This window comes from Nymphalis io, chromosome 13 (assembly GCF_905147045.1).
Source record: "Nymphalis io chromosome 13, ilAglIoxx1.1, whole genome shotgun sequence".
In the NCBI taxonomy this organism is placed as follows: domain Eukaryota; kingdom Metazoa; phylum Arthropoda; class Insecta; order Lepidoptera; family Nymphalidae; genus Nymphalis; species Nymphalis io.
In genome coordinates this window covers 5,072,818-5,100,758 of record NC_065900.1, presented here as the reverse complement: position 1 = coordinate 5,100,758, position 27,941 = coordinate 5,072,818, and the positions used below count along the sequence as shown (strand labels likewise).

The following is a 27,941-nucleotide window of genomic DNA, read 5'->3' as shown; positions in this document are numbered from 1 at the left end:
AGAATTAAAATACAAAACGTTAATTTAATAACAATTTTCTCCAAAATGTTTAGAATAAACATGAAAAGCAAACAACATTTAAGTAATTCGTATTTCCAAGCCCATATCCCGAATACTCTCTCAAACTTGTAAAGCTTGTTTGTTAGGCTTCCTGAGTCCACTGAGCTTGGTGCAGAATTGCTTGTAATCTATGAAAGTGTATCCGTCCTTCTGTATAGACGGTGCCCCGTCCAAAGCATAGTCAGCTTCCTTTTCAGTGAAACGATCGCCCCATGTCATTAAGTCGTGACGAATTCTGAAACACAAATACAGTACGAGTATATTAAACCAGTCTTTATTGTGATTGTGAATGAGCTATCCTTAAGTCACACCTAAATTAGGTTTACTTTAGTTATGTATTTATTAGTAGCTGAAACAGCTCAATAGCTAGAAAACGTGAATTTTATCCGAAGATGGCGTGTGCAAGCCCTTGCTAGCGTCACTGAATTTTAATCAGGTTAATTTGTTGCTCATGTTTGGTGATGAAGAAACACATCACGACGTGGTTGCATACATAATAGTTCATGAACCAGTGCAAGAAATAGGTTAATTTATATGTAATGGAGTAAAAAATAGTCACATATAAAGTAATAACAATTAAAAAAATGTATATAATAATCATAGTTATTACAAGACCTTATAAATACAGCTGAACAAAAGACTTTTAAGAATTAAATTAATAAGTTCTTTTACTTCACTGCGGATTGGCAAACTTATTTGTCTCATTTATATGTTTCTTACTATGTTAATCGTCATTGTAGAAGATAAAAAACACTTATTTAGCACGTTGATATATCAATAGTGATGAAGTTGGAATATATCTTGTGTTACACGCGATTAAGCTACAGTGCCGTTTCTTCCAGGAAAACTAAGTTAAAATTAACAATACTTTATATATTTAAATTAATTTAAATATATAAAGCAAAAAGTAAAGTGTTGAGGCACTTTTATAACTTATTTCTTTTCTAAAGATGAGTTGATTTTGTTAATCTTTTTAAGGTGATTAAATGTTTAGAAAACCAAGTAGAAGTTTTAAATAAATTTACATTATAATTTTCATTCAGATTGTATTATGTAAATGATCACCAAGACAATAATTTGCAATCGTCATTGTTTATGGAGGTGAAGGTCTGAAATGATGGGCGAATAAAATTCCGTTTTAAGTTCCACCATGAATACTTATTTCAGTCTATTGCTAAGCCGTGTCAGGAAGTGTTGTCAATAATAAAATAATAATAATATGATTTGAAATAACTATTGAATCAAATCCTGAGATTCCAATTTAATAAAATAAAAACTAAAAGAACCAGTCGTTGGTTAAAGAATAAAGCTGTGATATTAGTTTCTTATAAAATACATAATATTATATAATACTAGGCTTGTGCTCAATAATGCAATTAACTCTTTAAGAATTTTTGTTGTGCATTGTCTTTTTATTTTTATCATTGTAGTATCTTTTTTTTGTCTTTTTGTTCGATCTTCTGTTTAATTTGTAATACTTTTGACTTTTCATATATATTATGATTGTCTCGGTAACAAATTAAAATGATCATATAAAATTAAATTCTTACATTTATGGTATTTTAGAATAATTAGCTCACTGTTACGTTTTAATGTGTATTGCTATTGTACACAGACGTGATGAAAAGCCCGTGAGAGTTCTTTACGTTCGTCCTTAATGTTTCTCCTGTGAGATCGTGCATTAGCTTATGACATTCTGGGGAAAAAGTTACGGAATACGTTAAATGAGTAGTGGGCAACCCAGAACGGGGAACTTCGCTATCGGGAACGTTGTTTTGATCAAAAAGGGGCCTTTGTTTTGCTTCAATGATCTTATCGACCTCTAGACCAACATGGACGTGTAAAATTGCTTATACGATAGATATAAATGACATATATAAATGACGTATTTCGTTGTGTCAGAAAGTTAAGTCACTCTGGTATATTCCTTCTATTTAAATATTCTGGCCTCACTTTGTGTATAGTGAGATGTTAACGTACCATAATTACAATTTTCAGTACGGAACGAGTTGAAAACTATCAAAATCATATGTCATTTATAAATTTCCATTACGCATTTATACTAGCAATATAGTTATTTCAAGGATAATTTGCTCTTAATGAACTTAATATATTAATATATATATATATATATATATATATATATATATATATATATATATATATATATATATATATATATATATATATGTCAATTATAGCATTGATTTAATAATAAAAAACACTTATACTAAGAAGTAACAGGTTTATCTGAAACAAGGAAAAATATCACAAATAAAATGAAACTCCCTGAGGCGTATTGAAAATCTCTTCAAATAAAATCAGTTTGTCGGACCACGTCCTATTCACATAAAAAATATTGTACCAAAAGCTTATATTGGACTTTCGTTTTTTCTAAAACGCCTCCAGATTGCCTTAGAGGTAGAGTTTATTTTATCACAACTTCAAGCGGGAAAGAATAATTACTAAGAATTAAGTTTGTACTTAAAAAAGGTTGTGAACAAAAGATTTAGAAGTTAAAATTTATTTAATTTACTGTGCTCGTAAAAATTATTTAACATTAGCGTTGATTTAATTAAAAATATAACAGTTAAAGTTTATCGAGAATTTTTAAAAAATACAGACCACAAAATATTTAACCTTTACTCACATAATGAAACTGAAGAGTTGGTTTGTTTTTTTTTTTTGTTTGAATGCACTCATTTCACAAACTATCAGTCATTTTTGAAAAATAGATTTGCTTTTGATAGCCCAATACTAGAGAAATTTAACATTTTGGTACGGCCTCCGGAGACAGAGCAAGCTCGTGTAACGTGGGTGACAAATAGTTCATCTTATAAGATATAACATTATATAACGATATCATAAAAAACTTTTTGTTTCAAGTGATTTGGTAATTGCTAAAATAAAAAAAATAAAGCTATTGATAAATCTATAATCATTATTCATATTCTACAAAGAAATATTTGGCTCAAGAATCTTGTATTCTTGTTGCGGTTTTTGTAGCTGCATGCTATTATGTAAATATTTTCCCAATATTACTTCCTCTTTCAAAATAATTTCCATTCAAGCTTCGAATTGATTAATAAACGCTTTTTGTTATTCACTGTGCGGCGGGAACGTTCAATACTTAATTAAACTGATTCATTAAAGGTAGCTCTGACTAAGCATGACTGGCCGTCTGTATCACTATATTTTATGAATAGCTTATGATGGCCTGGGTATTTTACAGATTAATAATTTGAAAACACCTCATCAAAGTAATTACAAAAGTATGTCAGAATTGTTTGATTTCAAAATATCAAAATTTGCAAATTTATTTTTTCATCATCATCATCAATTTTTACAATCATATAAATACCATTAAAAATAATCCTGAATGTATTTAAGCAGCATGCTTTTTTATATATAATATACAAAGGTTACTGTAAAAGATACCCACAAATTCTGAAGTTAGGAAAATAAATGAAATGACTTAGTTATTAGACTTATATATCTTACTCTGGACAAAGTTTTGAAGCCACAGAGATTAGATAAGTTAGTTCATCCGCATAGTTGGGAATAAGTTCTTGGTTATAACGTACGTGATGTTGTTATATTAATTATTATAATAATTGATGTCAGCCAACTTTCACTCACACTTCTAGTTATCTTCGAGATAACACTTTTTTCATAAATGTGAAAGTATATATAATTCTTTTTATTTATTTAAAATTAGTACTAATTAACCATATTTTATATTGACATTACGCTGCGAGCCTTGGGATGTATGTCTCTTTTGCCTGTAACTACAGGCAACACAAACACAACAATTATAAGTATTGCTATTTGGTGGTAGATGGTGTGACGAGTGGTGAACCAGTTTTTTTTTTTTGTTTTTTTTTTTTTTTTATAGAATAGGAAGGCGGACGGACGTGCATATGGGCCACCTGATGCTAAGTGGTCACCAAACGCCCTTAGACATTGGCATTGTAAGAAATGTTAACCATCGCTTACATCACCAATGCGCCAACAACCTTGGGAACTAAGATGTTATGTCCCTTGTGCCTGTAATTACCTTGGCTCACTCACCCTTCAAGCCGGAATACAACAATACCAAGTACTGCTGTTTTGCGGTAGAATATCTGATGAGTGGGTGGTACCTACCCAGACGAGCTTGCACAAAACTCTACCACCAGTATGATGGGTTACACAAAGCCCTACAAACATGAAATATATTCGTTTATTCAAAGCTGTTTGACTAATCGCTGTTTAAGCCATTTACCGATATAAAATTTCGGATGACTTATGATATAATAATGATTTATTAATTTTTTACTGAAAACTATAAAATAAAAATAACCTTCATTTTCTCGTTTTGTTTTATTTCACAGAAGAAATCATTATCTCTTTGTTTATTGTCATCGTAACTATCGCTATGCTTTATTATATTCCCAAAGGTGTAAGCCGCAACAATCATTCCTTATAGAATGTTACACTGTGCCAAATAAAAATGACAAATATGGTGCCTACAAAAACTTTTATCACAGCTACCTTTACAAATATATCAAGTATTTTTCTCTCCCTAAGGATTAGGAACTCGACGAAAGTTTTTTTGCTTACAACCTTTTTATAAATTACCTAGAAAAATACATTTGTAAAGTGTTAATTTATACCCAATACCCAAACTATTGTATTATGATCGTGATTTTAGTCAATCGCCCCAGAGCATCTGCTAGAAAGGGTGCTATGAGGCCCTTTCTATGTAAGTACAACCTAGTCCACCTATTTATAAAATGGTGAGTTAATCAGTTCTTGGTACTTCTACCTAGGATAATATCTAAAATGGAGCTCCCATAATTATAAATTGGCTTCTCCCTCTCTTTTCTCTCAATTATATATAATATAAATATATAATATAAGTATATAATATAATAATATAAATATATAATATAAGTTGAGGATATTATGACGTTTATTTTACAAGGATTCCCAGAAAACATATCAATCTCAAAATTATAATCAGTAACAGCCTGTTAATGTCCCACTCTTGGGTTTCCTCTCTCTTTTAAAGAAGGTTTGGAGCTTATTCCACCACGCTGCTCCAATGCGGATTGGTAGAATACACATGTAGCATAATTTCAATGAAATTACACATGCAGGTTTCCTCACGTTATTTTCCTTCACCGTCAATTTATTAACATATCATGAAAAAAAGTTGTTTAAAAGTAACGACCTTAGTACGAATATAATACTGATTAGTAATAAAACGTTACCTTTAAGCCTATTCAAATATACATATAAAAAGCTGTTCTCAACAAATAACAGCTGATCAAGCACGTAGATCAAGGTACGCTGAAAAAATATGATTATTACTCCGAATTTCTTTCGCTGGTTCTTCTATGCTGTATTTTAATCGGTGGTAGATTTTCCACAAGCACAAAGCAACTACAATACTTGTTATGTTAGCAATGCATAAACGATGCATGTAGGTACTTTTTGTGCATATGAGATTTGTTTTTACCTTAGATTTCTCCATTACTCATCCGATCTACTTAAATAAATAAAAATGACAAAAAGTTGTTAGTAATTATTAAAAATGTTAATACCTTTCTTCAGAAATGTAGCCAGTGTTCTCAATGTCCCACCGAGAAAGTGCTGCGATGAGTGTTTCCTCAGAATCAAGTTCCAACGTCTTATACCCGAGGAGGTTGACAAAAGAATTGAAATCCATAGGGCTTGATGCCTAAAATATTTTCATATTATTATTCATATAAGTTTACTAAAATGAACAAGTCGCTTGGGTACAAATGTTGCCTATACTATAAACTTGTCAAATATAGTATTATTTATTGTTTCCATATTCGAAATAAATCATTATTTGTTCTTATCATATCCACGTAAAGCCATTAGACAGCCCGCGCCTGAACTCTTCGGTCGCTTTGAATTGCCATTCCATCGGATTATGAAAGAGTGCACTTGGCCTTGAGCACTTACTCGTGCCCTTCTCAAGAGAGCCTAACCAACTGCACGAGACATTATTTGTTTGAATGGCCGTCATAGCCGAAATTTAACTGGTGGTAGGGCTTTGTGCAAGCTCGTCTGGGTAGGTACCACCCACTCATCAGATATTCTACCGCAAAACAGCAATACTTGATATTGTTGTGTTCCGGTTTGAAGGGTGAGTGAGCCAGTGTAATTACAGGCACAAGGGACATAAAATCTTAGTTCCCAAGGTTGGTGGCGCATTGGATATGTAAGCGATGGGTGACATTTCTTAGAATGCCAATGTCTAAGAGCGTTGGTGACCACTTACCATCAGGTGGCCCATATGCTCGTCCGCCTTCCTATTCTATAAAAAAAAAAAAAATCGGTTAGGAGGACATCCCTCATGAGAGAAATACAAATTCATGTAAACACGAAATCACAAACACATTACTAACCACACAAACCTTTGGGCATCAACATTTTTATTATATAAATATGCCTAATAACACACACAACAAATATTATACTTTGTTAATACTAACTACAAAATTATTTGCTATATTTATAATGTTAATAAAACATTAATTACAAAGAAATAGAAGCAGTAAAAGCAATTTCTTAGTTTCCAATAAAGCTTTAATATTATAACGTAATATTGTTGGCTACTTGCGAGTAGTGCCTGCGTTCTTAAATCGGCATATAAGTGTAGCTACATTTCCGAAACTAATATATTTCATTAAAATGTTTCATATATTTTGTTTGAATTCTACATCACAGTTTGAAATTAATGAATGGTTTATATCATTATACAAAATATAAACTTTGAAAAATTAAAACTAGTTAAAACTAAAGCTTTAACGTTGAAAACACTGTTAAGTTGTTTTACTAAGTGTCCATACAACTGGCAAGTTCTTAGATGATAACTGTATACAATAGAAGCGATTATCTTTAGGTAAATTCAAATAAACAAAATAATGTAAGCAAAAATTTGTTGTTCACAAGCACTACTCTAAAAAAAAAATCACGCTCTTTCCTTCGCTGGCCTTATGTATATCTTTTACTCCTTACGAACCCACTGTTCACTTTTGTGCTCACCATTATCTGTATTTATTATTAGAAACATGCACTATTTTTAATCCTATGTTTAAAATAAAAATATGTACATATGCATCTGTTGTTTTTTGGACATTTCAATTAAAGTAACGAGTACTTAAAACTTGCTCGTGAAGTTGAATTTAAGAAGTAGTATTAGTAGTAATGTAGTTCTGATCTATAGGAAATAAAAAAAGTTTTTCGTATGAACATAAAATTTTATGACATTACTGGATTCATGTAAACAATGGTTTGTTTATCTTCGCTTATAGAACGGCTATGAAACGAATTCTTCGTAGTAATACTAAAGGAAACTTAGATTATATGTATAAAATACGTATTTACTGGAAACGAAAAAAAATTTGGTCAATAGACCATTTTATCTCTCAATTTCGAGCATAAAGGGTTACCAGAGTAGAAAAAGCGAAATCAGTGTTTAACGAAACAGCTGCTAAGCAACATTTAAGGCATAACATTGAAGTAGGGCTGTTAATGTTTATTAAATGATTAGGGAAATAACGGTTTATAAAACGACATTATGAGTTTCAAACAATATAATGGAGAGAGTTACTTTATAAAACTGTATTAAGTTATTTCAAGCTACAGGATATTATAAGTCAAACGAATTGAACTTGAATGGCCTAGGAACTTTTACTGAGGGTATTATTGTGTAAAATACGAGATGAACAAAATAATTAAAAATAATAATTTATCACTATATTATAACCCAAGCAAGTTGTTAGAATAAGCTTCATTTCATTCAAGACTTCTGAAAACAAACTGTTTTAACCTTTATTTATATTTAACTCCTTGCATAGCGATTGCTACATGCACTATGTTTTGTCTTTTTATTCGTATGTCAAATTACTAAAGATAGAGAGAGAAGAATATATATATTAATGTCGAATAGCTAAATATTGATTCTTCTCTATCCGTCTTTATTAATCAAATCATATGAAACTAACAGAATATGCCAATAGATAACTTTTAGTTATTTGTCAAGTATATTTTAATTCCTATCACTGTTATTAGATATGCATTTTATTATTATCTGATTAACGTACCTCAGCGAGCATATTTCTAACAGCATGTTCATCAACTTGCTCTCCAAGACTAATAAGGGTTCCGCACAAGTCATTGTGGTCAATATATCCGTCACCGTTCAGGTCGAACAGGAGAAATGCCTGTTTTGTAAAAAAAAATATTATAAGTAGCTAGCCAGTACAATAATCTATATGTTTGCCTTTTCATAATTCTGTGTACACAAATAGCCGGATCAATGTTTTATTGTGAAACTGCATATGCATAACACAAAATACATAACATTATCCTCATTTATTCTATCAACAAATCATAAGTGATTTTTATTATAACCGTAACCGTAACAGCCTGTGAATGTCCCACTGCTGGGCTAAAGGCCTCCTCTCCTCTTTTTGAGGAGAAGGTTTGGAGCTTATTCCACCACGCTGCTCCAATGCGGGTTGGTGTAATACACATGTGGCAGAATTTCAGTGAAATTAAGACACATGCAGGTTTCCTCACGATGTTTTCCTTCACCGTAAAGCACGAGATGAATTATAATCACAAATTAAGTACATGAAAATTCAGTGGTGCTTGCCCGGGTTTGAACCCACGATTATCGGTTAAGATTCACATGTTCTTACCACTGGGCCATCTCGGCTATATTTTATTTTTATTATAAATTACTGTAAAATATATTACTGTGATGTTTTTGAAAAATCATTTACGTTAATCTACTAATAATACTGACGAAAACTTTGAATGAAAGTGAAATTTAAAAAAAAAATTAAATTGTATTTTCATTTTAAGAGTGATAGTGATTTATGAAGTTGATAGTTTGAAAATTGAGTGAACCATTTACAGGTAGAAGGGACCATGCATATATCGTGTATAATATGACTTACTTACTATAATACTTAGATTGAAATTTGTTCTTTTCTGTTTTCTAAAATATTTTTCAAAAGATAAGCTCACATAATTTTCCTACGGCATATAATCGCTACCCACCCAATATCTTGTCATCAAAGTTTAGTCTAATATTTTACAACATTAAAATTAGTGGAAAATAAATGAGTTATATTTCATAATGTATTGGATTTGTCCCTTTTTGATTATAAAAAAATATAAAATAATTTCAACCTCTTTCAATTCAAAAATTTTATTTTCATCAAGTTCAGCCATGACGTTGTCGGGAACACATATAGACTGGCGCGCTTTACACGCCGAATATCGTCTGGTTTGTTCGTGTTCGATGTTCTTTTCAGAAAATATCGTACTGAAAATAGTGAAAATTATTATTTTTCCTATCATTTAATGTATCATGATTGAAAACTGTCGCTTCCGTTTATTTGATAGTTTTTATTTTTAATTTTAGCGATATTTTTGTGATAACTGATGAACTATAATTTCTAATTTGAATATATTATTATTTATATATTAAGAAAAAAACAAATGAAATAGGTTTTATTGAAAGTCAATTATAACTACATTAACCATAAACATAAGATACTAAGGTTGTTCCTATGGATATTAAAAACGTGGATTTGTTTCATGAAGATTTTGAGGTAATATAATTTTGCGTTTGTACCGCTACTTAAATCACGGTTAAAAATATTGTCATCATATTTTAGTGACTAATCAAAGTCAAATATGATGTGTGTACAAAAATAAAATTGTAAAAAAAGTTTCTTTAATAACAAGCTTTTAAATACAAAATTGCGTATCTATGCTGTTGACCGTTGAGAAGATACACCTGACAACAATCCTGAATGTAGAAACAGATCAAGCGTATAGTAAAAATGCATCGTCATCGATTTCAAGACAGCTTGCAAGATTTGACCAAAACAAACTAACAAACAAATATTACAATGTAATTAAAAGCTTTTAATTATAATTAGTTTACGATTATGAAACATATTTTAGATAGATATGAATAGACCAACATTTCATTTAATTAATTTATATTAAGTTGTAAGTATAACTGTATTTTAGGCTGAGTCAGAATTAATTATCGAAAAATAAAATTTTAGTCTACTTTTGTTACTTTGATATGAAAGTCTGGCTATTGTAATTGTACTTCAAATTAAATATTTTTATTTCTACAAATAATTAATCCGTTTCTTTTTTAAAATGTTTATAATAATTTAACGTTCCGTACATACGTATAGTTTTAGAACGAAAATTATAATGAAAAAATTGTATTATGATAGCAGTTTAAAAGCATGATAGATATGAATAGACCAACATTTCATTTAATTAATTTATATTAAGTTGTAAGTATAACTGTATTTTAGGCTGAGTCAGAATTAATTATCGAAAAATAAAATTTTAGTCTACTTTTGTTACTTTGATATGAAAGTCTGGCTATTGTAATTGTACTTCAAATTAAATATTTGTATTTCTACAAATAATTAATCCGTTTCTTTTTTAAAATGTTTATAATAATTTAACGTTCCGTACATACGTATAGTTTTAGAACGCAAATTATAATGAAAAAATTGTATTATGATAGCAGTTTAAAAGCATTAGCTATCAAAGAGCTTTGAAGGATTATCCATAAAAAAGCTGGAAACATTTATTCCCTCTTTTAAATAAGGCAACATAATATGAGATAGAGCTCTTAAAAATACTTTAGCATAAACTTTAGAATTTGTTCAAAATATTTTCAAAAATAATATAGAAACGTAAAGTCCCTTTCTAATACAAATATGTATTTTTTGTGGTTGATTCTTATATTTGTGTGTCAATTATTAAACAATAAAAAAAAAATTAAAGAACTAATTTTAAATATTTATATATAATGTTAAAACATATTAGTAACTATAATCAATAAACTATTAACAATTAATATTCGATAAATATGTGCCGTCCGTGTTCCTTCCAAGCCCCGTATTTGTACTAACATCCTATTGTATTTTTTAAAAAATAACCAACTATATTTTTCCTCAATCGGACTGTATATGTTATCCCTTTGTATTGTGCTTTATTCTTATCAGGGTTTCCTATTGAGGAGAAGACTTGTTGTTTATTCCACCGCACTACTGGTGTCAAATATGGCAAATTTTCGTCCGACATATAACTGAGAACGAGATAAAAAATACAAATTGAGTACATGCAAAATTATGTTGTATTTCCGTGAGATTGAGCCCTAATCTTTGCTTAGATTCTCGCCCACTAACCTATCTCGGCTATCATTATGTTATATACAATAATGTATACCTTAACCTAAGGTAAAAAATATATTGCAATATGAAATCGCATACTTAAGGTCACTTAAATAAACTTACTCTCCTGTTGTAGCAGACTGAAGTAGGTCCTCCTTGAATTTTTTAATTTCATCCTGCGCTATTTCAGATTCCTTCCGACTTCGTTCACCTTTACTTTTCTGTAACAAGATTTTTTTCATAAGACTCACCTTAATTTATTCTCAAATAAAAAGTAAAAGAAATAATAAAAAAGACAAATACCGAATACAAACGCCACTTTAACTTCTTTTAAGTTTTGAAGGCAATCTGAAAGCTATTTTAGAATTGAACTCAAAAGTCCTTAAGGAGCAAAATAATATTAATAATTGTCTTACGTTCTTAATTTGTTCCACAATTTTATGTATTAAGGCCTACCTTGTTAAAATTTCATATATTTATTTTATTAGTTTGTCAATTAAGAGTCGAATAAAAGTAATAAAACTTACTTCTATTCGCTTTGAAACAAAAGATTTGAAATTATTATATTTAAAAATTAATAATTTAAAGTATAGAATACTGGTTTCCGCCCACACGTTCGTCCGCTTGTTGTGTTAGGTTGATTACTCACACCTATGTCATTTTCTATACCCCTGACAACATGTATACAAAATTTAATGATGATCGATTGAGTACTTACGGCGTGAAAGCGTAACAAACTTACGTTCGCAATTATATTATTAGTTTATAGATTATTAAAGGAAAGCCCTTTACTTTGATTACAAGTTATGACATGACATAACCTAATGTCAACGCTATGTTTGATACGCATTAATCACTTGCATTATAAGACGACTTTCATCAATATATAAAATAACTTGGTATCATTTAAGTGAGTGCTTATATATAATGTCCTTAAGTGTCATGGCATAATAGTTTATGGACCGTTTAGTATAAAAGTCGCAGATTCGATCTTGACCCAAACTTTACGCTTAAGTGGAGGGATAAATAGGCATATCAGTAGTTTCCTTAAAAACGGTCATAATATTATTTTTTAAAAAAATATCCTTATTATAAATATAAAACCTTAAGAAGATGTAATTATAACTTAACAACGGTATAGTTATTTACCTTAGGCTTCGAAGCTTTTACTGAATTATCGTCAGCCATACTGCCTCGTAGGTAACGTAACGACTGCGACTGTCTGCGTCTGACCTGCGTACTGCTGGAAAACTAACTAAATCTAAATATTATATTTACGCTGCAATTTCAACGAAGATTATCATTTATTACGCTCGGATGCAACTGGATCAGATAAGTGTTTGCGTCGACTAATTAATCATTGGACGGAAGTTGCTCTTCAATTTTTAGGTCGTCGGTTTCTAGATCTAGCGTGATTACGTTTGTCATTAATTTAATAATTATATTAATAACATCCTTCGTATACCTAAGGAATATATGTATGGAAATCTTCCATGATACCACTATACAATCAGTGCTATTTTACTTGGCGGTAGGTCTTTATGCAAGCCCACCTGGGTAGTTAGCACTCATTTATCACAAATTCTACTATCGTTCATGATGTTGATGACGTTTGAAAATTATTAATGCCCTTAGAGCGAATTTAAAGGTGGTAGGTATACTTTTTGAAGTAAGTGTTTTTATTTTTAAGTAATTACTTTTAAGTTTTAAATGAAATTATAAAGTTATTAATTATGTCCAGCGAAGTTAGCTATTCTATAAATTAAAAAATATATTTTGTTCCAGTATGGACGAGCTTCAAATGCTGTATTATGTAGCTCATAAATCCTCTCTTGTTACAAGACACTAAGCGCAGTAGAAGACATGAATTGAATTTCCTTTACAGGGTTTTACTCATCCGAGCTAAAAGTTTATTTGTAATAATATATTTTTTGTTTAAACGTCTTTTCAAAATGAAAATCAAACGTTTCTTTTCTTTTTAAACTTAAATTATTTTTTATATTTAATTCTTGAATATATTATATTATAATTTTCAGGGAACAATTTCAAGGCGTTAAATAATATTAAGAGATTACGTTATCATTTAATATGCAACTCTCTAGTTTCAACTAACATTTAAATTTAGTTAAACCTTTAAAAACGTATACTATTTTTATGTTCCAGGGCATTATTATAACATATTTAAATTTTCTAAGTAGGCTTACACTTTAAAAAAAATGCATGTAATTACACTAGTTCACCTAACTTTAAGATCTGAGATAGCTCTGATCTTCATTTAGGCCCTCCGAAACCACAGCTCCGAAGCACCGGGGATTAAAATGCGGCCATAGATGCTTAAGCAGAGCTCTCGCGTGCTATGTTTCATGCAGCCCCGACAAGGACAGCTGTGATAGCTTCCCGCTACAGTTATCATCGGGTCTTTACCCGCTTTTCTGTCACACGATATGAAAATGTGACATTTAAGACTTGCTATTTTGACTTATCCCTCCAACTGGAAGAACTCAATACAAATTTGGATGAAAGTGACTCAAGGAAGCTTGCTATAATATAAAAAAATGCAGTAAAAATTCACTCATAATTTATTATATATGAAAATATGAATTGATTGAATTTTAAAATGGCCGCGCGCCAATTAAAATGTTGACAAATAAAAATATATGAATCGGAATATAAAATAGGAAGAGTAAAATACGTTGCAAGCTGGTTAAGGTTTTATATCCAATTACCTTAAAATTAAATACACGAATCATGGGTAATAACAATTGAAAATAACAACTGGATATATGATATGAGGGAATTATCCAATTTGTTTAAACGATCTCGTTGACCAATTAAACATCTTGTTAATTGTTTTGTTAAAAAAATAAGTGTATGAGGAAATTTGTTTCGTTAAACCCTTTTACGCTGTTTGTCACAAAACATGATTTTTGATTTCATAGTTAATTAATTTAAGATATTATGTCTCACGTATTCTTATTCGTACTTAAGTCGAATCGAAAAAAATAATAATTAAATGATGTTTTGAACATCATGGTGTTTATTAATATATTTTTAATTAAAAAAAATATTTACAACTTATTTGTCGGAACTACTCATATAGTGCAACTACAAAAATGTGTATACCTTTAATGTTATGGCTCTTGTGAATTGTACATGTTACACTGGCTCACTTACCTTCAAACCTTCAAACCGAAGCACAGTAATAATATGTTTAGTTGATTTACGACACAATAACTAATGTCTGTGAGTAGGTAAATTAATAATTATCTGAATATTAATAAACTGATAGTCTTATGATCAAAGTATGATTAGTATGAGTATTTTTTGGCTATCCGTCGAGTGCTTTGTAATTTAAGTTGTTTTTAAACTAAAAAGAGAAATTAAATAGAAATACAAATAAAAATTAACTCAATCACTCAAAAACTTTAATATGTCATCTCAAAAAGTTTTTAATTTACGTATTAATTTTCGCTAAAACAATTTTTCTATTTATTTATTTTATAATTGTAACCTTCGAAAATCTCATATATAACACTTGAAAGTAAAATAATATTAAAACAGTAATTACGTAATTGTGAAGCCAAAAGTCCATGGAGCTCTTTGCTTTAGCTCTTCGAGATTCGACACAAAAAGGGAACATTTGAAAGAGAACTGACTCGTCAAAAGAACGTACGTGTTTTTGAAATAAAGCCTGATCCTTTCGTATGTTAACAGGAAAGAAATTTTTTATGTAATTAAGCATTTAATCATGTGTGTTAAATGCTGCTAAATTGTTAACGAATTCTAAAGTTTGCATTGAAATTTCATTTAATCGAGTTACTACAATATAAATATTTCGGTACATTTAATTAGATTTATAAATTATGTCTGAAAATCAACAAAAATTAAATCCACGAGTTTTAATGTTGTGAGTAATATATTCCTGATTTATATATTTACATATTTAATTTAAATATTTCTAATTTATTTTAGTTTTTTTAACATTTGCTCTAGTTTGGCTTTATTGTTTTATTTTTAGTATTGGACAAAACTACTAATTTTGATTTTTTATAACACTTTGTTATTTGTTGTGTACAACCGATTTTGTATCAAAGATAAAGCATTGATTGTATTTTTATTATGAGATATCAAAAGTATATTAAAGTGTACCTACAATTACATATAAATTAGTTGTATATCTTTACTTTGAATCGAACTAGATCCGAAACAAATCGATAATGTCTGACACAATTTTTATTTCAGTTCACTTTTAATGTAAATGGTTTTCGTCACGACAAATATATATTACATATGTGATTTTAATTTATTTTTCATGTTATATAAACGACCATGGCATTGGCGTAATTCACTAGCAAACAAATTTCTCCTGTAAGCCTTTGTTCAGTGATTTGAAAAATAAAAGGGTGTTTATGAAAACATCAGGAAAAAAAATCCCCTTCGTGAAATGCTTGCTTTTGTAAAAAGCCATGTATGTTTTCGTTTATGTTATAGAGCCTTTTTGCTTTGGCTTCTGGGGTTATATATATATATTAATGAATAATAACGGTGGTTTTGCTTAATGTCACATTCATTATTATGAGTTTTAAAGTCCTAACCATGAGACGAAACTACTTAGACTTACAACATTCGCGGAAATTTGTTTAAAATATCTTCCACCATTTTCAAGTTTATTAATATTTCTTTATAGTCGAGCATAAAAATTGTACTAAACATAAAATAAAAACTCTTGCCTTACTCACAAACTTTATTTAGCGGGTGATTAATGAAACAATGCCATCTCTTCTTCTTTCGAATGTCATATCTGTAATGACAGAAAGAGCGAAATCTGTATTTAACTGAACATTCGCCAAGCAAAGTTTAAAAGTAAGGCCGCAAGTGATCATATGGATTTGAACGTACGACTCTGATTTCTATTCACGTACTTTATCCTAATTGCTGTGCTATTTCGTCTATTTATAATATATTTTATTATAATGAATATCAAGGTCACAAATTTACATATACTCGTGAAAACGATACATTTCTTCTTTAACATAGGATATGAAAGTAAAAATAATGACATGTGTAGTTTTTTTTCATATTTTCAGTCATGTTAAAAGTAGGTTACAACTGGGTCGTGACGACAAATTTTAGCTTCAATAAAACTGATGTTTTTTATTTAAATATACTTTCAAGAGTAATTAAAGTATCGCGACAGCCGAATGGAAACTGAACTCAAGACAATTTTAGCAGACATAAGTTTGATAGAGAAACTAAAAACACAACTAAGAAGTATTGCAAAATTTAAAAGTAAGAATACTTATATGTTATATTATTAATGTCACAAATATTATATTAGCATTGTTTTAAGCGCTAATATTTAAGCATATTAGAGATTTTTATCGAGTATTCATAGTTAGCGGTACATCAATACATTAAACCGACACAGGTTTCAGAATATTTGCTTTTACCACATCATACATTTCCCTAATTTAGACATAATCTCTACTTCCTTAGGCACGTTGTGCTAGTTTACCGTAGGAGATAGACTTAGCTTCGCGATACCGATATACTAATTTAATATAATGAAATCGTTAAAAGTACAAACAATTTAAGTATTGTGAAAATTAATGAGGATAAAAATGATTGCAATTTGTGGATATACTAACAGATATACAAATAATGTAAATATATTTTAAGTATTATTTATTTAAATTAAGCTGTATTAATATTTTGTACTAAGTTTGTAACATTCTTTGTATTTTGATGAATATGACTGCCTATTTTTATTATATTTTTTCATAGTAGCCACGCCCGTTTTTCAAAAAAATACCAATCAGTAACGTTTATAAGTAAAGCGTAATTGCCTCGTGATAAAAACCTTTTTAAAATTCTATCTAAAAGTTTATAATAGAATTTTTGAATAAATTTCGATTAATTTTCCCGTGTAAGCAAACTAAACAGACAGACACTTATTTTTTTGTTTTTTTTTCAGAACTATCAACTAACTGATATAATATATATTTATTTTAACCCGTAACTATTCACAGAGAATTTTTTGTAATGTTTCCATAAAAACACAAATTTAAACGGTATTTTTAAGTTTATTTCGTTCAATGGTTTTATTTTTCCAATGTTCTAAAACCTTTTTGTTATTACAAATAATATTTTTAATCTATATTGAAAATAACAGCAAACGTTACGCATAGAAATTATGTGATTGTGATGAGATAAAAAAGGTAGAGGTTTAATGAATAAAATTATACTACGACTTTTGCTTGTTTTGCCTAAATTATTGATGTTTGTCTGATCGTAGTTAAAGCCAGAATCTGCCGTCCTTATTCAACATAATATATAATAATATATGTCGGAGAAAGACAGCTTATTCGGATCAAATCTTGTCCATTGTTCGATCGTTTGTTCTCACTGAGCGTTCATATGACTGTGTTGTATGCAAATTAACTTGATTTGAATTAACTAACCCGTTGATCTAGTGGCTAGCTTATGAGGCCGAAAATCTCGAGTCGAGCCAATAAAAAGTTATTGGATTTTTGTGTCGAGAATTTCTCAATATTAACTCAGAGTTGGTGGATACTTATAATCCCGTGATAGTCCAGTGCCTGAATTAATACCGAAAACTGACACGAGTTTTGCAGTCCCGTTGAATTATAAGAGTAAGTAAATAGAGAATGTTTTCTATTTCCGCGCACATTTTGTGCACTGTGTCTTGCGCAGTTCGCTAGTCTTTTGAGTATGAACACCATGATCGAAAACATTCTGGGGGACATAATAAAAAAAATTGTTATCAAGGGACACCCACCAGATGTTAGGCATCGATCTCGGTGGTTATTTAATAATTTATAATAAAGGAAACCAATAAATAAATATGCAGTAAAACAAATGAAAACCTAAGGTATTGTTAGTAATATTATAATATATATTATGATTACAATAATATACAATAGCAAACGCGTTGCGCACACAAGGGAGTTACGAGTGGCGACGGAGAAGGACATAAGAGAGCGTCATGCCGCTTACCGTCACGGCTTACGATTCGTTCTTACCTACAAGGCGCACCAATAGATGCCTAACATCAAAAATACAAACAAAAATACTGGGGTCATTTAAAAGCTTATATTAGCCAAGCTAACGAAATTATAGATAATTTCTGAGCACTCATTTCGAGCACGATGTCTTTATGTAATTCAAGTATTGTGACACAGAATCTACTCTTTATCGACTAGTACGAAAATAAGACTGAATTTCTTTCGCCGGTTCTTCTCAGATCTGAAGTATATATTTCTGAACCAGTGGTAGACTTGTACCGATCAATAAGCAAGTGTAACTCTTTTATATATGATTAAGATTTTTGACTTGGACTTGAATTTCTATTCTAATATATATATAATAATTGATACATATATATAAATAGATTTATTATCAATATAATTTGTTGATTATATTTTAGTAATTTAGCCGAGATGGCCCAGTGGTAAGAACGCGTGGATCTTAACCGATGGTCGTGGGTAACGTGGATCTTAACCCGGGCAAGCACCACTGAATTTTCATGTGCTTAATTTGTGATTATAATTCATCTCGTGCTTTACGCTGAAGGAAAACATCGTGAGGACACCTGCATGTGTCTAATTTCACTGAAATTCTGCCACTTGTGTATTCCACCAACCATTGGAGCAGCGTGGTGGAATAAGCTCTAAACCTTCTCCTCAAAAAGGGAGAGGAGGCCTTTACCTCAGCAGTGGGACATTCACCGGCTGTTACAGTACGGTTATATATTTGTTTGTAGATTTATGTTGAAAATACCGTGTAAAAAAATAAGTCGTGCAATATTTTAAGGTCTCAAATAAATCTAAAAATAAAAATTGTACAAATCTTTCGTAGTCATTACGTAATTAGTTAACCTAATTCATATTAAGAATAATAAATTGAACAGCGAGCGTGTCTCCCTGTTTCCTGTTACACGTATCCGTCGAATCCGCAAATATAGCAGGCCAAACGAAAGTATACCGAGAGATAAGGTGTTACACACCAATAGCATTACATAATTATCACATTGCAATATATTTATAAGCAATGACGAATTCCTGTAATTACATGGTTTAATGGACTTGTATTGTCCCAAGACAAGCGGGAGCTGTATCTAATTCTATTTCATGCTCCAAAGGCGTATCGAAACACAACTGCACTTAACACCAATATCTGTTGCATTATGGTTTGCGTTAGCAAACACAAAGGACAGCAGCCCATCAATATAACACGGCTTCTTAAAAGTCCCATTATTTATTTATTTAAAAACTTTTTTGGCCTAATTATTAAAGTTGGTATAAAAGTTGGAATTAATGCCAGAAGGCGTATTTTACCATTCAAACATTAATCAGAAATAAATGAAGACGGAACTATTACGTATTTATAACGTATTACACTAATAATCAAATAATTTATCCGATTACGAGTCGGTTGGCATGGTTGGTAGATACTTGCCTTTCGCGCCACAGGTCGTTGGTTCGATTCTCACCCAGGGCAGACATTTTGTGCCATGTCTGTTTGTTCTAAGTCTGGGTGTAATTATCTATATAAGTATGTATTTACAAGAGAAAAGTAGTATATGTAGTATATCAGTTGTCTGGTTTCTATAGTACGAGCTCTGTTTAGTTTGGGATCAGATGGTCTTGTGTGAATAATATCCCAGGATATTATTAATTTGTCTTGGTAATATCGCTTTGTACAAGCCAGGTGCAGCTATTACAGACACAAGCGACATAACATCTTCGCTCCCAAGATCAGTGGTTCATTAGTGATGTATCCACTGTCTATCAAGTTGCTATTTTGGCTCTAAAAACACCGTAACTAATTCTATTTCATGCTCCAAAGGCGTAACAAAACTGAGCTGTAGTTAACATCAATATCCGCTACGAGTTAACCTTGGTGGATGTATGTTTTACTCGTTTTGTTGCGTTTTACGAGGTTTGTTATAAGTCGTAAAGCAATATTGGTCATTGGGTTATTTTCACCTAAAATATCATGTCTTCTACATATTCTCGCTATCAAATAAAATATGTTCGTACTAAATTTCCAGTGTTAAAAAAACCAGAAAATTTGTACGAACCTGAAATAATAAAGGCTAAAATTGAAGACTGCCTCAGCTTCCAAAAAATAAGCAGACGCGCAATAAATTTCCTTTACTAGTATCACTAGCCTAAAAATAACCGGCTCGACGTTGACGATACTAAAGGAAAATTGGTTCTGTATATTCGCCTTTGTCTCATTTAAATGCAATAGAAATATTGCTTTTTTTTAACTTAGTCGCTTTGTTCGAAAATTTCATTGTCAGTGAATATCCAAATTGGGAATTGAATAAACGAGATGAATTCTGTTTCAATACATTTTGCTACCGGTTGTTGTAAAAGTACTGGAATTTATAATATTTAAAAAATGTCATAGAATTTTTTTCATACACATGTTAGTGCAGTTTTTAATTGATGAAAATTACTAACTTAAAATTGATTAATAAAACGTTGACAAGTTTCTTTTTTCGAATTGACCTGTTGCTGTTGGCCTAAATAGCCTCGACAGCGTCACCGGACAAGGGACGATTCTTAAAGTACTCAGCCGGATGTTAATACATATATGAAATAAGCAGAGCTCTAATATTGTCTACACATAAAAGTAACCTCTAAATATCGTGTTGAGAAAAAAGTTCAGAGCAAATTCCACCACGCTGCTCTATTGCCTATTAATACGCATGTGGCAAAATTTCATCCGTTTCACGTAGAAGTTTTCACACGATGTTTTCCTTCATCGCTAAGCACGAGATGAATTGTAAACATAAATTAAGAACGGTTAAGATTTAAGAATTCTAGCCACTGGATTTATTATAATATTAATAATTTTATGTTTCTTAATTTAGAATCAACGAAATTGTGGTCTAAGCTCAAAATACAACAGACTAAAAGCTAGACATTAAAATTAGTCGGGCATTTTTCCTAAAAGCCGGACTATCTTATTTTAGTAAAAAAATGTTTACGCCCGGTTCACGGTGAGCGGATCGACATATTTCGCTTTACTTTACTCTACTCTAATTAGTGCCGTGTAATTCTTTCAGATTCTACTTTAATGATTAAAGCCGAAAAGGTTAATTTTGTAAAAGCTTAGCCGGACAAGGTCAATACACTTAATGTCGATACCTCGAAAAAAATGTTTTATGATTTGTACCTCGCCTTTCGATGGCTTATCGGTCAACCCGTTTTCGAGTAATCGATGACATGAACATTCGATATATATTTAAATAATATACTAGTTGAACTCTTTATGAGGTTGGAGAAGATGAAAGTGTAGTAGTGCTATAAATTACATATTAAAATATTTTCTTTTATAGTATAATATGAATATACAAATATAGCAATTAGTAACTTCTTATAGACTTTCTTAGTCTAGAACATAATTACCACAGATAATGACAAAACGCGCGATGTAACTGTACGAATATTTGATTACCCTAGCTTTGTAATAGTGGAAAAGAGTAACTACTGAATTTCTCGTCGATTCTTCACAGTTGAATCAAGACTCTGAACTGTCAATCAATCAATCAACAGCCAATCGTTGTCCACTGCTGAACATAGGCCTCTCCCAAGGTGCGCCAAAGCTCCCTGTCCTCCGCCTTCCGCATCCAGTTGGTGCCCGCCACCTTCTTAAGGTCGTCGGTCCAACTGGCTGGAGGGCGCCCTACGCTGCGCTTGCCGATTCGCGGTCTCCACTCTAGGACTCGTCTGCTCCAACGGCCATCGGTCCTACGACATACGTGACCAGCCCACTGCCACTTCAGCCTGCTAATTTTGCAAGCTATGTCGGTGACTCCGGTTCTTTTCCGGATAATCTCATTTCTGATTAAGGATAAGTCTTTCAAAGATACTCCGAGCATAGCTCGCTCCATAGCACGCTGAGCGACTTTGAATTTGTGGACTAGTCCCGCAGTTAGTTTCCACGTTTCGGCACCGTATGTCATGGGAGGTAAGACGCATTGGTTGAAGACTTTCGTCTTCAAACATTGCGGTATAGACGACTTGAGGACTTGACGAAGGTTGCCAAATGTGCCCATCACAAGCGAATTCTTCGATCGGCTTCCTTCTCGAAGTTTTTTCTACCGACTTGTATTATCTGTCCTAGGTAGGTATATTCACTAACAACTTCGAGAGGTTTCCCCTCGACGTATATCGGTCCCGGCACGACATGCCTATTGAACATGACCTTGGTCTTGTCCAAGTTTATACCGAGACCGACACACCGGGAAGACTCGCCTAGGCTACGCAGCATTTCGGTGAATTGTTCCAGCGACTCTGCTATGATGACGATATCGTCGGCAAATCGAAGGTGTGAGATGTACGCGCCGTTTACATTGACTCCATACCTAGTCCAATCCAGCGTCTTGAAAACGTCTTCCAACGCGTTGGCGAACAGTTTCGGGGATATTACATCCCCCAGTCTCACCCCTCTGCGCAGTAGGATCGCCTTCGTCTTACAGTCCTGGATGTGGACAGTCATTGTAGCGGCGTTGTACAGACATCTCAGTACCTCGATATATCTCCAATCGATATGACATCTCTGCATTGAGTCGAGCACTGCCCAGGTTTCGATGGAGTCGAAGGCTTTCTCGTAGTCCACAAATGCCATACACAGCGGCTGATTGTACTCTTCGGTCTTCTGCACAATCTGCCGAACAGTATGGATGTGGTCCACGGTGCTGTAGCTTGATCGAAAGCAGGCTTCTCTGGGGGCTGGAACTCGTCAAGTCGTCTGGCGAGACGGTTCGTGACGACTCTTGAGAACAGCTTATACACGTGACTCAGGAGGGAGATTGGTCTGTAGTTTTTCAAGAGGGTTTTATCACCTTTCTTGAAAAACAGTACCACCTCACTCCCGCTCCACGTTTCAGGGGTCTTGCCATGTTGGATGACGGAATTAAAGAGGCTTGCTAGCTCTTTCAGGACCGGAGTCCCGCCTGCCTTAAGCAACTCTGTTGTGATTCCGTCATCTCCCGGAGCTTTGTTGTTTTTAAGCTGTTCTAGAGCCGCCCTAATCTCGCCTTGGTCAACGACCGGGAGCTCCTCGGAGTAATGGCGCATAAGAGGGGCGCGCTGGTCATCAATACTGATTACCACGGGTTTATCCGATCTTGGAGAGAACAACTGCCCATAAAACCTCTCTACTTCTCCGACAATCTCAGGCCTAGAGGTAACGACCCCACCATTTTTAGTTTTAAGTTTTGTCAGACGCGGCCTCCCAAACTTGCGAGCGAACACTTTAGATCCCCGATTTTGCTCAATCGCAGCCTTGGTGGTACGGGTATTGGAGCGTCGGAGATCGCATCGCGTCAGCGTTTTTATTATTCGATTTAAGGCCTTATCTGACAAAAGCGATGGTAGTTCTCTTCGTTTTCTCATGAGCTCGAGTGTCTCAGCAGAGAGTTTTGGTCCGTTGTCTCTTCTCTGTGGCGGAAAACACTTGCGGGATGTGTTTTGCAGTATTTTGACCATAGTGTCAGTTTTCTCATCAATGCTGCTTACGGTTTCCAACGCAGTGAATTGGTTTTGAAGTTCCATTTGGAACTTTTCGGAGTCTTGAGCAGCTTGGAGCATGGTAGGTCGGAGAGTAGACCTCATCATTCACGATCTTTCGGCTTTTAAGTTGATATTTAGAGTGCCTCGAACCAAGCGGTGATCACTTCCGGTATTAAGCCTGTTGATCACTGAAACATCTCTAAATATGTGCCTTTTATTCGAAATGATAAAGTCTATCTCGTTCCTTGTCACGTTATCGGGGCTTCGCCAGGTCCACCTCCTCTGAGGCTTCTTTTGAAAGAAAGAATTCATCAAAAAAAGCCCTTGCGCTTTGAGAAAGTTTACCAGCATTTGCCCCCTGTGATTTCTGCAGCCCAAGCCATAAGGTCCGACTTTCGATTCACCGCTATCTTGTACTCCCACTTTAGCATTAAAGCCTCCCATAACAACATTGTAGTGGGCCTTCGAGGTGTCGTTGAGGGCCTTTGCGATGTCCTCGTACATCGCTTCGACCACATCATCAGAGTATGTCGAAGTTGGCGCATATACCTGTACGACCTTCAGGGAGTACCTGTCGGAAAGTTTAAGGACAAGGTACGCTACCCGGTTCGACACACTACTGATTTCCACAATGCTGCTAATGAGATCCTTTTTGACTAGAAAAGCGACACCACCCTGGGAAAGGTTATCACCTTCGCGGAAGTAGAGTAAGTTACCGGACTCTAGAGTTATCGTGTTCTCCCCCTGTCTTCGGACTTCAGATAACCCCAGTATATGCCAGTTTATATGACTTAACTCTACTTCTAATTCGGCGAGGTGATGGTCCAGCCTCATCGAGCGTCCATTATACGTTGCCATGTGCAGTCGTTTTATACGGTAGCCTGCCGTGAACCGGTGATTCTTAGCACCCCCTGCCCTGCCGATACCGCGACCGCTACCTTGGTCGGGCCTAGCGGGCTTGCCGGTAACTGGGGGCCTTTTTTTTGGGCGCATCTGCCATTAAGGGAGGGCTTGCCCATACTCACCGCGCTGGGCAGGCGTGTTGGCGAGCGCAGTAGGGGGGTAAGATGTTTATGGGAGGGGGGACGCTGCTGCCCATCCCCCTTTTCCCCGTCCCTCAGTCGCCTCTTACGACACCCACGGGTTGAGATTGGGGGAGTACTATTCTAAGCCGGTACTCCACGGCACTGATGGTTGCTTTATTTTAAATTTAATTTTGTCTTACAAACCAAAAGTGAAAATGACTTTTAAAAAGAATACATAAATAAGTTTGTGACTTTATAATAAAATTCACAAATAACAAACAAAATAATCATTAATTACTTTAAATGCTTACAAAACCAATTAAAAATGACAATTCAAGTAATTGTATATTCGAAGCACCCGAACTTCGCGCCAAAAGTGATATTCTTCTTCTATGACAGGCGATGACGCACTTTTTTTTTTTTAATATTTATTTCATTTATTATTCCGGTACAAGGGACTGATACTTCGGTCGAAGATTGTTAAGACTTGTAAAATGAAAAGTGCTAGCAAGAGCCTACTTGAGCATAATTTTCATACTCTATGGACTAATTATATATTCAAATCACTAACCCCTCAATGCCTATAATACATCTTTTAATTTTTATTTTAGCATAAAACAGACAGAAAATACAGAATAATATTTTATTATTAACATATATTCAACTATATATATATATATATATATTCAACTTATAAGCAAAATAATGTTGCTATAAAAATCGTTAAAAAAATAAATAAAAAAAATATTTAAGTTAACAAAAAAATATAAAACAAACATACATACAAGAAACAATTATATACGTTATTTATATATAGATTTCACAACTTAAGAAAATGCTTGTGTTGTAAAATAATAATAGTTAATTAATTTATTATTATAATACGTGCAAGCACGAAATATTATGCTGTATATGTGATATTGTAGTATTTGATATCGTTGATATTGTATAATGAGTAATCAATATTGTTAACATAACAATATTAATTAAAAAATACAATGATTGTTTGAAACCAACCGCACAGAGAGTTAATGACGTTCACAATCACTAATATTTAAGTTCTGTTGTATTGAAAATACACTGAAGCTTTAACCAATTTCACTATAATAATGCCTTTAAAAATACGAAGTTATGCGGTTTCGAACAAAATACAATAAAAATATGCATATAATCATCAATCATAGTGGCATCGTGATGACTAAAGCCCGGTGTGAAGCGTTGATGTCGCGTCAATGTTACATTTTGATTTATTTTTCAAAAAATGTAATAATCTTTCGTTTGTAGCGTTTTTTTTTAAAGATTACCATACAAACTCAATTGTAACGATGAAAAATTATTAAAAGCAGTCAAGTGGCTATGTATTCCATAGAAGTTTTTGCGTTTTTTTGGACAATAAGATTTCGGTAACAGTTCGGAGTCAAAAGTTCACGTTTCTATCTTCCATCCAATCCATCCAATCCATTACACTTTATGAGAGCGACGATTTATGTTATTGTGATTTCGCTGCTATTGTTAATGTGGTATTTACTTGGTGGTAGGGCTTTGTGCAAGCTCGTCTGGATAAGTACCACCCGCCAATCAGATATTCTACCGCAAAACAGCAATACTTAGTTTTATTGAGTACCGGTTGAGTAACTAAAGGCACGGGTTGAGTAACTAAAAGCACGGGTTGAGTAACTAAAGGCACGGGTTAATATCATTTTAGTTTCCAAGGTTGTTGGCGAAATGGGGATGTAAGGAATGTTTAATATTTCATACAGCGCCAATATCTATGGGTGGTGGTGAACACTTACCAAATGGTAGTCCATTAGTTCCACCTATCAATTTTATAAAATTAAATATGTACATTATTATTAAATTATACATTATAATATAAAGTAATAATTTCGACATTGTACGTGACCACTAATAATATATAAATTCCAATATTTATCTTATGAAATCCGTAGGCGAACATCCACGGACGTTTAAAACATAACTATTATAAACAATAAATACGAACAAATGTTAAATAATTTTCAAAGCAATTTAATATACCGAGTGGTTAACACAATGATGCAGTCACACTGTAGGTATATTTTTTAAATATACTGAACAATAAATAACACTAAAAAAGCTAAAAGCTTACTCTTATTTACTATGTTAGATCCTGTTTTAATTCTTTTAACGCGACACGGACGAAAACGTAACATTATTGTAAAAAATCTTATTGCTATCATACACACACTTTCCGAGGTTGTTTGTTATGAACGTTAATATTAAATAATAATATTTAACGAAAGCATTTGATAACATTCGCTACAGTTTGTGACAAAATGTTAACTAACAGAAACGTCAGTGACAAAATATCAAGAACATTTTATAACTGCAGTATAGCGGCACTGTAAACGAGCAAAAGTACGCTTGAATATATTTATAGAAGTAATAACCATTAATAGGAATGCCTTATTAAAACCTACATAAATACTTGAAATTGAAAACAAGGGTATTCACGACCAACTATTTACGTCATATAAACTCCGCTCTGCGTTCCAAAGGGTGGCTCCGGTCTGAGCGGGAAAGCATTTGGCTCTAAACCAGCAAACAAATGACGTAACGACGTTAGTTTACTGAAATCCGGGAAGCAAACTTATGTTAGTCATTAGATAAGTCTAGATGAATCATTATTATATAATTGTTTGCAGGTCCGATATACTCTGTTTATTTGAATTAAGACATTTTGTAAGAATTTAGTACACAATTTGAGAAGATGCATTTTTAAATATTTCGAGGTTTTTCTTTATATTGTATAACTTTTTTAAATGATATTTCTTTTAGTAATAATTACAAGTACTATTATATGTATATTTTTTTTCATATCTGAATATTGTATTTGTGGTTTTCAGTATAGAGTTTCAACCCATGCAATTTAGTCAATAATAATTCAAAGGGATTCTCAAATTCGTATTAATATTTTGATCCAAATAAAAATAGTCTTTATGGCTTATAATGTGAAAGCATAATTTCGTTTTTATTTACCTTGTATAATCACCGGACGTGATCTAACGTTCACACATAACTAG

General features: G+C 32.5%; 2 protein-coding genes across 2 annotated transcripts in view; one reads left to right on the top strand and one right to left on the bottom strand.

Annotated features, from left to right (window-relative positions):
* LOC126772801 (suppressor of lurcher protein 1) overlaps positions 1-27,941 on the top strand; it is a 216,313-nt gene that overhangs the window by 31,464 nt on the left and 156,908 nt on the right. The window lies entirely within an intron of this gene.
* On the bottom strand, positions 5-12,664 carry LOC126772864 (myosin regulatory light chain, smooth muscle). The gene is made up of 6 exons (XM_050493472.1): positions 12,453-12,664; positions 11,427-11,524; positions 9,280-9,415; positions 8,184-8,303; positions 5,649-5,785; positions 5-295 (listed from the first exon to the last, which is right to left on the bottom strand). The coding sequence occupies exons 1-6, from the start codon at positions 12,489-12,491 to the stop codon at positions 121-123; spliced, it is 705 nt and encodes a 234-aa protein (XP_050349429.1). The 5' UTR covers positions 12,492-12,664; the 3' UTR covers positions 5-120.